At 38.1% G+C, this 11,797-nt stretch overlaps 1 protein-coding gene across 1 annotated transcript in view; it reads left to right on the top strand.

Annotated features, from left to right (window-relative positions):
- Positions 1-3,092: 3,092 nt before the first annotated feature.
- The window catches only part of DENND5A (DENN domain containing 5A), a 55,629-nt gene continuing 46,924 nt past the window's right edge, over positions 3,093-11,797 (top strand). The window contains exons 1-2 of the mRNA XM_009288805.2: positions 3,093-3,944; positions 4,669-5,329. Of these exons, the coding sequence (XP_009287080.1) occupies positions 3,942-3,944; positions 4,669-5,329 (664 nt within the window). The 5' untranslated portion in view covers positions 3,093-3,941. The remainder of the gene's footprint in view (positions 3,945-4,668; positions 5,330-11,797) is intronic.

Below are 11,797 nucleotides of genomic sequence, written 5' to 3'. Positions count from 1 at the left end.
ATATTAAACAGTACCGGTCCCAGTACGGACCCCTGCGGGATGCCACTCGTCACCAGTCTCCATCTGGATATTGAGCTGTTGACCACTACCCTCTGGATGCGACCATCTAACCAATTCCTCATCCACCGGACAGTCCACCCATCAAATCCATACCTCTCCAGTTTAGAGAGAGGGATGTTGTGGGGGACCGTGTCAAAGGCCTTACAGAGGTCTAGATAGATGACATCTGTAGCCCTTCCCGTGTCCACTGATGTAGTCACTCCATCATAGAAGGCCACTAGGTTAGTCAGGCAGGACTTGCGTTGGTGAAGCCATGCTGGCTGTCTCGAATCACCTCCCTGTCCTCCATGTGCCTTAGCATAGCTTCCAGGAGGATCTGTTCCATGATCTTCCCAGGCACAGAGGTGAGACTGACTGGCCTGTAGTTCCCCGGGGTCTTCCTGGTTTTCCCTTTTTAAAAGTGGGGGTTATGTTTCCCCTTTTCCAGTCAGTGGGAACTTCACTGGACTGCCACGACTTCTCAAATACGATGGATAGTGGCTTAGCACACTGTGTGTGTGTATTGTTTGTGGGTTTTTTTTTTTTTCCTTTCTGTCGATGGCTATTTAGTGACAACTAGCTGCTTAGTGGAAGAAGTGAAGGGGGAGCAATGGACTTGCTGGTGCTCAGGTTGTCGTTAGTTGTAATGGCAAGAAAACAGGGTGGCCAGTGTCCTGGAATTGCGCAGATCGCCTTTCTGTTCCTGGGTTGAACCTTCCAGATGTTGTTGGTGAGCTGTCACTTGAGATTCCCTGCCCTGTCAGTATCTTTGGAAGTCAGCATTGCCCAACCTGAAGGTCCAATGGTTTGCTGTATTACAAGCATGAAGGTTCTTACAAAAAGAGATAGCTAAAGATGGAAGACTGCTGCTGTGAAAGAGAAAATGAGCATCACAGTCAAGCGGAAGTCAACACGACAGATACGATACCAGAGCAGGGTGGCTCTAGGAAAGACGTGTGATATGGAGGCACTCTGGCAAGAGCAGTGTTTGTGCAACAGCTGAATTGTTTGATGAATTTCAGAAAGGCATGTAAGTGTTGCCTTATGTTTCTGTCTGGATCAGGACTTGGTGGGTTTCCAGAAATCAATTTCAGTACTTTCATGAAGTTATAGACAGACTACAGGTCTAAAACATTTAAGTGTGTGTTGGAGAGAATGTCTCTTGGGAGGAGATGGGGCAAGGCTTCTTAAAATACATAAGCATCCATTCAGTGGGTTTTTTTTTTTTTTTTAATCAGAAGGAAAGAGCAGCATCATGTATCTTGCAGTATTAATCATCTTAATGAAAAGGTCTTCAAGTCACAGGTTTTATTTCTGGAATATGCATGACCTTGCACACAGGTGAACTCAGTGATTGTGGTGTGTGGTTTCCAAGTTCAGGAGCAAATTTGGCCTTCAGATATTTTCTCCCTTATATGTACGTGAAGAAAAAAAAAACAGGAATAAAACAGCTTAGTAAACATCTGAGTTTTTTCCTCAGTTATCTAAAAGTTGACATGACATCATCTGTACAGATGTAAATATAGAAAATAGTAGGTGTGTTAAATCTCCTGACTTATTTTTAAAACCTCTTTTACAGAGGACTGTCTTTACTTGAGTGTATGTTTGTGTCAGTAAATAGTGATGTGGCATTATGTCCATTTTTCTTTCTCTTTCTGGGAGATTGGAAATTTCTTTAAATGCTTATTTTCATCTTTTAAGATTGTTTTTAGCTTTTGCAGAAATGCTGTTAAATTTTCTGTCGTTGACTCTGCTCTCTCCCAAGATGGTTATATTTCAGTGAAGTTCTGTTCTGTTTTTTCCTAACTATCCCCCTCTCTATACACGTTTGGATTTTCCCAAATATGCATTTTTTTCTCTCTGAACAATGATAGTATTGAACAAAGTAATACATAATGTAACAGAGTGGTTTTGTATGAAAATCAGCTGAGCTGTTGATTTTTTCAGACAAACAGGAAAAGCAATCCCTCCTTCAATTTCAGTGCTAAAATCCAGAGGATTAGCAAAATAGATGTGAATATTTTGTGTATTGTGAGACCTGTCCTAGGTCCTGATTCAGGATAAGTTTGCTGTTTGAGGTAATATTTAAGACTTAGTTTAAACAAAATCCAGAGTTACATGGCTTCTCAGCTGTCAAAGGACTTCTTAAGCATTCCATCGAAACGAAGTTTTGTTTGGTGTAATATGTTTGTTAGGTTCTTTATTGTCTATAGGCAGTGTTATAACTATCTCTGTGTATGGCTACTTCGTGGAAGTAAATGTTGTATGAAATAAAGATTCTAAGTTGGCTTAGAAATTGAACTTTAAATATTACTGTAAAAGTACAGACCAAACCCAACCAATTCTGAAATCAATTTCTATTGCCATGTAATTGCTGCATGTAAGAAAACAAGTGAGGAGTTGAAGTGTGTTTTCTCATTTGCAGGTGTTGCTGAAATAGTTTGGTTTATTTAAAACACATGATTTCATGCAATTGTGTCTGATTGTTAGTGCAGCTGTCAACAGCTGCATGCTCATTTAGCTAATTGCATTCTAGTAAGATAGCTAAGCTTATTTTAAGATATGCAGTTGTGTGCTTTTTTAAAGCAACTACACACATTCGGAAGACTTACTGCAGAAAGTTCTGTGCTATCACAACGAACAATCATTGCTCTAGAGGAAATCTGAGAGCTTATAAACAAGACTGCATCAGCCAGCCTAGTGTATGGATAGCATCTGTGAAAAGTTGGACCATGCCACTTAAATTCATATAGTTCTAAAGGCCTTGAAATGGTCTTGTCCTTGGGGTTAGTTTAATCATCTGCTCTTTGGGAGTATTTTATAGTTTGACATGTAAAACTTTCATTTAACAAGCAACTAATTCCTATTGCTGCATCGGTATTCTGGTGGTGTATACAGGAACTATGAGCTTCTGTTACATACTGATCATCTCCTTCAAGAAATATGTATGTGAAATGAGAAATTTGTACAAAGTGGTGTATGTATAAAAAGCATATTAAGAGAGTAGATTATTTATTATGCATGCTAATTCTATATAGAATACTTGTATGTTTTTTACTGGTATGTGTTCGCTATGTAAATACAGTCGACAGTATGAAATTTATAATGCAGTGTTGTTTTTATTTGTTATATAGCTTTATGCCAGTATATACAGGCCTCTAAAACCCGAGATGGTGCCAGCCGTTTCATTTCAAGTGCAACAGAAGGTAAAGGAAAAAGTGTGGGGGAAAAAAAAGCACAATTTTTTGTTCATCTGATACCCTATCTTCATGAGCATTTATGTGGTTCTTGATCTTTTAACCTTCTAGACTCTTTCTTCACAGCTAACTTCTTGTAGTAGATGGTGGATACCCTTTTTTCCTAAGTCTTGAAGAAATTAAGTGATGCCATTTGTATGTCTATCTTAAACTTACATCATCTTTGCATCTTGTCTATTTGTTCTTCAGTAACAAAATTCCACTGAAACTGAACCTTTAGCTATGCTTTAACAAGAATCTGAAATATCTGAAGAGTAGCTTAAAGAATTGCTGTCATGACCACAATCTCAAGATAGTCACGCTTAAGGAAAAGCACAGATACTTAACGACATAGAAATGTTACAATGCTAATCCTTGCTAATATCTGCAGTCTGATTACATGATAACTAACTGTCTTGCATTTTCTGTTTCTCTTAAAAGGAGAGTGTGCTTAATTCACTTATCCTCGCATCTACCTGCTGATGTCCTGCTTTTTGGCCTTGTTTTAGCTTAAAAAGAGAATGAAATATTTACTTCTGTATTTTAATTTCACCTGCAGGGGAGAACTTTGAACAGACTCCATTAAGACGCACATTTAAATCCAAAGTTCTTGCTCGCTATCCTGAAAATGTTGAATGGAACCCTTTTGACCAGGATGCAGTGGGAATGGTCAGTATCACTTAATGGCTTTTGTTTTTTTTAAGACAAAAACCTACCTTAACAATTGAAGGCATTCATCTGTGTTTTCTTTGACAAAAAAGTATGAAGTCTGTTATAGATTGGAAATAATCATGAAGTTCTCTAAATTGTGCAGGCTCAAAAGGCCTTTTCATTTAATTGGGATATTTTTTAAAGGAAATTAACTTAAAACTTACAAGTGATAAGTCACTAGGAGAGGTTTTTTTTGTTCTTTTACAACTTTTTTTTGTTACATTCTAGAGAATTGGTAGAGAAATAAATTAGTCTGCAATTAATGAATCTTCTTTGTGCATGATTTTTCTGTTTAATGGAATGTGGTGTGGTTTCTTAATTTAAATAATACATAGTACTTTTCTCTGTCAGGTTTCTGGTCTTGATGACCAAAATATTTTCCTTTATCTGAGTTTGAATTCTGTTACTTTATTCCCATTGATGTTGGTAACAAAATGGTTATGAGTTTCAATAGAAACTGCATACAGCCCTTGTAATATATTCCTTTAGTTTTTCTGATTTAGATTCATATTACTGTATTGTATATTGATGTAATGCTTAATAGAATTTGAAGTGAAATGCAGTGGCAGTCTGTGGATTCTAAATCCTATTTTCACCAATGCTTCTGGAGGCAGGGGGAGAGAAAAGTGTGTTTTAATTGATATCATCTTCCCTCCCTCCTTTTTTTTTTTTTTTTTTATAGCTGTGTATGCCTAAAGGGCTTGCTTTCAAGACACAAGCAGATTCCAGAGAACCTCAGTTCCACTCTTTTATTATTACTCGTGAAGATGGCTCACGGACATTTGGATTTTCTCTCACTTTTTTTGAGGAAGTTACTAGCAAACAGATCTGCAGTGCAATGCAGACATTGTATCATATGCACAATGCTGAATATGACATTCTTCATACTCCACCCACAAATGACAAAGATAGCTGCAGCAGCACTGGAGACTGCAATGGCACTTCTGTTTCAAAGCTACAGCGTTTTAACTCCTATGACATTAGCAGAGACACACTCTATGTCTCAAAGTGCATTTGTCTGATTACTCCAATGTCTTTCATGAAAGCTTGTAAGAAAGTACTAGAACAACTTCACCAAGCAGTGACTTCACCTCAGCCGCCACCTCTACCTTTAGAAAGCTACATCTACAATATTCTCTATGAGGTTCCTCTTCCTCCAGCAGGAAGGTCATTAAAATTTTCAGGTGTTTATGGACCAATTATCTGCCAGAGGCCAAGCACCAGTGAACTACCATTATTTGATTTTCCGGTTAAAGAAGTTTTTGAATTGCTTGGAGTAGAAAATGTGGTTCAACTCTTTACCTGTGCCCTCTTGGAATTTCAGATACTGCTTTATTCACAGCGTGAGTACTTGGTGTTTGTTTTCTTATCTTGTAGTTGTACTGGCACAAAGTCTTTTAGTTTCTTGAATTTTAAAAAACACAGAACAAAATAGCTGCATTAAAGTGGCATTAGCATGCTAATGCAGTCAGGCTGATCTGTGTGCAGGTTTTCATGGAAAGAACTGGAGTGGCAAAGAGAGCGTTGCATTGGCTCCTGTTTTTAGACACCTAAACTTAAAACTTGGGCTTTCACATAATCTCCTGTATTCATTGGCTGACTGTCCCCTTTATTGTTGTCTCTGGAAATGTGCTGTTGGATAGAGTAGTATGCCTTCTCCCATGTTCCTCTCCAGCTGCTTAGCTGAATTCCCTCCTCTCTGCCAAACTATCCATGCATTTTGAGAAGATACATAGTTGATTATATATGGTTCTGAAGAAGAATTAATGATGCAAATATAATTTTCTCTTTGACTACCCAACGTCACATTTCAGTTGCTACTTTGAAATAAAATTACCTGAAAAAAGTTTTATTTGACTGAATTTAAATCCCAAATCTCTGTTAAGGCCTTGAAACGGTTATTGCTGAAGTCACGTAGATAAAGCTTGCTTTGAAGAGGGATAGGCAGCAGCTAAGCTGAAATAGCATCTGTTTATCAATTAGTAAGTAATGTGCTAGTGGTATCCATTTTCTGTGTTGAAATTTGTGAATACTGGGCTGCTTACTCTGCATCCTGTTACTCTAACACAGAGTATGTGGCGTTATGGCAAAAGATAATTTTTCTACTTTTTTTTGGTCCTAAGCTGGCTAGTTAGTCCAGACCCACCCATCCATAACGGTGTGGTATGAAGTAGACAGACTGCATTTTGAACACTGTTTTATAGCAATGGTAAAGAAGCCTAGAAGTCCCCAAGACAAATCCAGAGGTAGTCCATAGTGTTACTGAAATCTGTTTTCGATATTTTTTTTCCATTGAGCTGTCACTGAAATATGTAGAATACAAAAGGTAACTATTTATAAAATATAACCTGCAGTTATTAGCAACATTCTCCAAGCATGAAATACAGATGTTTGAGTGTTGAGATGTGTGCATAGACTAAAGCCGGAGATGGATTTTGTGTGTATGGTCAAGGTGATTAAAAGTGTATAATGGCAGCAGGGCATTATGTCATAGTTGTTGCATTGTGTAAACACTGTTAAGTACCAGAGAAAAACTATACAGTAATTCAAACACAGTCAAAAAAACCATTGTACTCGATAGTCTTGGGTTTAAAAAACAAATTGCTTTTCTTATTATTCATAGAAAACTAGAAATATTTGCCTAGCAGACAAACTTCTTTTGTGGTTTCTCCAGAAATTGATTAGGCATTTATATACTTGAGATTTAGGGAGAGTTTGTTTACATGGATATGTGTCCCACCAGTGGAAGATTCAGACATCAGCTCTTCCATCTGAAGAAGAATGCAGTCTAGTTGGCCTGTAGTTGTGCTTGAGACCTCCTGTGGCGCAAGCCTGAGCTCCTGGCTGGTTGGAAGCGCCGCAAGAAAAGCAATCTGTGCATCACCATATCGGAACAGTGTTCCCTGATCTCTTTTCAGGCCACTGCGTTATAAGAACTCTTTCCTCCTGGGCTGGAACTCAGCTCGCTTCTGGGCTAGTCTTCTGTATTCTGGGTTCTCTTTCCAAGTCATATTAATGGGTTCAACTTTTTTTTCTTGGGCGCTTTTCAAGTGTCTGATCAGTGGCTAATTAAAGAAGCTTAAAACAGGTCTGGAACACTTGAGTTTCTTGTTTGCACGCACAGACATACGGAAGTCAAAGGGATCCATGTGGCTGAAGGCCTGTGGGCCTGGATCTTTATAACAGTTTCTGTCCACTGTTCCCCCACCTCACCCCAAGCTTTGTTGCTGAGTTGTGCTGTGTTGCGCCTTATGGAAGTGTCTTGTTTGTCTCAAGTTCTCACCTACAGTTTCTGGCTGAAAAGTCTTCTTTCAGTAGAAAAAGAATTTTAGTTATTTGTTTGCTGACTTTTGGCACTCAGTTTTGGTGAACTAGCTGTGGAAGTGCCTTCTCAGTAGCCATAGTTTTTTGAAATGTAGCTTCTTTTAAGTACTTTCTAAGGGATCTAATCTCCAAACTTTTTTTACCTGCTGTTTTTTCTTAAAACAAACTTTTGCTGCAGTTTGCTAATACTTACTCAGAATACTTTCAAAGCTTCTAGTGAGTTAATAACAAAAGTTACTGCATGCTGCTTAACAGCCAAGTTAAAGACTTTTCTAAAATGCTTTTGATACACATGTACTTTATTTTTGTATTACTTGAAATGGGAGTATGAAGTATTTTGAAGTTGTAGAAAGTCAACTTTTTCTTCCTGTAAATTCTGTTTTTGTCTTTTCTAACCATGATATTATGTTTTCTTCTACATGGCAGTAAATTAGAAAATTGTTTTAGTAAAGTGGTTGCTTGCTTCATGTAAAAGGATGATATCAGTAGGAAAATGGAACTTCTGACTGAGGTTCTGATTGTCTATACCTTTACTTACTGGTTTCCTTCTTTTGCTTTGTTTTGGTTTGTTTAGATTTTTTTTTTTTGGTTGGGTTGGTTGGTTTGTGTTTTAAACTGGTATATGGTCCTAATACATTCTTCTCTTTCTTCTGTATGGTTGACTAACATCCCCTTTTTGCTATTTGTAAAACAGGGAATGTTGAATGTAGATACAGGTGATGGTGCACTCAGTTCTAAGTGGAATCAGAAATTGCTTGAATTTTTGTAAGGGCTTGCTCATGTTCTTGCACATGCAGTAGTGTGAGGTTTAGGTTTTTTCTTCAGAATATAAATCTTAAAATTTTTTTAAGTCCTTTGGGTTTGTTAAATCTCTTGGTGCTCAAGCCTGCGACAGTTGAGGTGGTTGGGATCATTTCTCGTTCTCCTAGGTCAGATGAGATTGTGATACTCACTGCATTTATTTAAATTTAGAACAGTATGTGCCAGGATCAGAGGGTTTGCTTATAAGACTTACTTTTTAAGAAACAACAAAAAACAACCCCCCCCAAAAACCTCTTGGAGGACTTTGCTGCCAGATGCAATCCTTTTTGAAACAAATTATTTAGCATCTTAAGTTGCAGTCAGTCCTTGGAATAGGAGTACTTCACTTTGCAGTGAATGTGTTCTGCTTTAAGATTCCTTTGACATATTTCTGACTTTATGCTTCTGGAAATTCTTCTTTTGTCCCACTATATTGGCACAGCCTGTATGTTTTCGATCAGTGTAAGCCAAATAGGGAATGAATTCCTAGATTTGATTGTCCTCTTGAGAGAGTTGTCTCCCATTTGGGAAAGTGTTAGAGGAATGCAGGTGCCTATAAGACAGTGAAGAATCTGAAGCTGCTTCCTAGTGCTGAGCCAATGCTGAGGAACTCTGGCAAAGAGACAGTGGTGCTGAAGGAGGCCTTCAGTAGTGCCCTCACCAGATTATTCTGCAGGAGCTGGTTTGCATTCCTGCAATTTATGTTGTTCTTGTATCTGTGAAATAGACTTATCCCTTATCTCTGTAGAGCACCTAGAGCTCTTCTGAAAAGTGTGCACTGAGTTAAGACAGCTGTGAAATCTGCTTGGAGGAGATTTTCTAAACAGCTAAAAACAATAAAAGGAGAAATATAATGCACCACTGCCACAAACTGTGATCTTGAACAGTTTTTATTTTCTGGGTATTTGCTGTCTGCTGCCATTTTTAAGTACAAATAAAGTGGTGTTTTGTTGTTTTTTTTCCCCTTTGCTTTCCTTTTGAATCACTTCTCCCCATCTTTCACTTGCTTAAAATTAATGTTCGCTCTGGAGCTTTAAAGTATTAGTCTTATTTCTTTGCAGTATTAGTCCTGTGTTGCCCAACTCTAATCTCTTATGTAGGACACTTTCTTCTTATGCCTCCAGTGATTTAGGAAACTTGCTGCTTAGTGCAGGCATCTTTAATCAGCCTGTCAGACACAGAAGTGAACACGAATAGGAAGTGCTTTGACCCACTGCTTCTACTAACCACAGTTCTCTCTTACTGCGGTTACAGTTTTTTTGAAGTAAAAGGCCCAATTAAAGAAATGTATGTTTTCTCTAAGGAGTCTGACATACTGAATACCTGTGCTCAGAAAAATTTGTTGAAAAATGTTTCTTTTACACCTTGCCTTCTGCTATGAACAGGCATGCCTAAAAGGAACTCTCCAGGCAATGCTTTATTCCAGTGGCTCAACTGCATTGCATGCTACCTGTCCATAGGCACTGCGTATATAATTTTTTCCCCTTCTGCTCCCCTTCAGTTTAAAGAGAAGCTTAATCCTGGCAAGTAGCCCATCTTTCTGGTTTATCCATATACTTTCTGAAGATCTCCAACTCCACTGTAGGGGCAACACTCTGCCTTAAAGTAGGAGTTGCACATGGAATGGAAATTACTTGACAAATACAACAGCATTTCATTGTGATCCATGAAGTAGGAAGATTAGAAGGAAAAAACTATTCCAGAATGTGATCATGTAATGGTTTTAAATTTGGCCAAGTCAAAGAATTTCTGTAGGCACTTGGTAGACTTTTCTCTGGTAGAATGTGAGAATGGAGATGTGAAATCATGTTTCTTACAGCTGCCACCTTTTTTCCATCCTGCTCCTCTCTTTCCAGACCCAAGACCCCGTGCTTCTTTTTCTTGGACTTATTTGCTTTTTACAGAAAAACAAAAATGTCTAGATATACTAGACATAGAAAAATACTAGTGTAAATAACTTCTCATATGTGCTTTAAGGGATGATGTATTTTACCTACAGTAATTGGTTAGAAGAAGAAAAATCAGCCTTTTTCTGTGTCCTTAAGTTGCCATGTTAAAAAGTAGCAGATCTTCTTTTCCTTGCACAGTGATGGGTTAAGTACTTTACAAACTAATAGCACACTAGTGGTATGTCATTTTTTCCCTACTAGTGCTCTTGTACAATAGAAGGCCAAAAGACTGTGTCATTTGCACCAAAGTAAGCATATTCTGGTTTCAAAAACAAGAGCAAGACCACTACTGAAGTGCTTCTTGCCTCTTTTAAATTTTTTGTTATTATTATTTTTAAATCTTATGTAGTGCTTTGGTACTAGAAGTGTGCTGCTTGCTTCTTTTTTAAAACCAAAAAAACTCCATACGCTTTCAGGATAGATATAAAGTAAGAAAACATTTAAGTTATTTTGGTTTATGTTTGCAGGCTTCTTGCCTTTGTCCATGCCTTTTGCCAACAGCTCCTGACGTGCATAAATGTATGCAGCTTGCAGAATGTAGTCATTGTTACTTGCAGGCTGTGACTGTGCAGCCGAATAGTTGGGAATGGCTTAAGCCATGCGGATATCCAGGATCAGAGAGCTGCATTTGCAGATAACTCAGTTGCAGGGAGGTAGCTGCTCAGTGGATGGAAATTCTGAATTATTAATGTTACTTTTGTAATTAATTTGAAAGGCTAATACTAAAGTTAGCTTAATGACAGAGAGAGAAGTTGTATTTAAATTAGCCAGCAGGATTAGACAGGGGGGTTTTGTGTAGTAGGAAAACACTGTTTCTATTCTGAGACTTGTTCTTTCAAATAAACAGCCTGAATACAAACCAGCTGGAATGTTTCTATATCTATGGCTACATTTAAAGTTCCTTTTAAAGCTGAAGAAAATAGGGTATGGAATGGATTATTCTTCTTCCCAAAGCTTATAATTAATTCATCACTTCTTTGCAGTCAGGCTGTGATTAAAGCTGCAAACCAGTAAGTAATTGTGTAGGCAGAAACTGGTGTCCAGGCAGAATAGGGGAGTGCTGCTGGTGATGTTCATTGATTGTTCCCTAATGTGTTTCAGTCCAAGTAAGCTTTTGGCAAAAACTTTAAACTGTTTAAGCTATTCTCGCTTGTTTTGATTGAAGGCTCATTCAGTCACAGTAGATCTACTGTGAGGCAGTGACAAGTAGCTCTGTGCAGTAACCTTTTCCACCAGCAGAGCTTGATCTGGAAAGAAAAATCGAAAGCCTAGATGGCAGAATTATGACTGATGTTAGCAAAACTTGTGCTGAGTTCCTCTTGGGTTGTGGGACTGTTTGCAGACCCCAAGCTCTGCAACTTTGACTTCAAACAAAATTAATCATGAATGCCAGGAACTGAATTTCTTGGCTCTCTGTCTTCCGCTATCTGAAGTCTGAGTGGAGGATGGCTAAAGAATAGAATTAAAGTCAGAACCTTAGAAAGTGCACAGTTAAGCTTAAATTTTCTCCAGAGTGTTTGTTTAGAACAAATGTTCTTTTTGCAGTTTTCATTTTCATTCTGCAACAGCTTGCAACAGCTTCAGAAACCTCAACACCCGAACCTGTGCATTCAAGTGTCTTTTCAAATTTCACAGTGTCTGTAGTTTTATGAACATTTTAGGAGAAGACATGCATACCCCACACCCCAACACACATATGAAGGATACTGATTTTTTCCCTTCCTCCTATTTCCCCCC

Source organism: Aptenodytes forsteri, unplaced genomic scaffold (genome assembly GCF_000699145.1).
Source record: "Aptenodytes forsteri isolate BGI_AS27 unplaced genomic scaffold, ASM69914v1 Scaffold8, whole genome shotgun sequence".
Taxonomy (NCBI): Eukaryota; Metazoa; Chordata; class Aves; order Sphenisciformes; family Spheniscidae; genus Aptenodytes; species Aptenodytes forsteri.
Note: the sequence above shows the minus strand (reverse complement) of the source record. Positions and strands in the feature narration are given on the sequence as shown.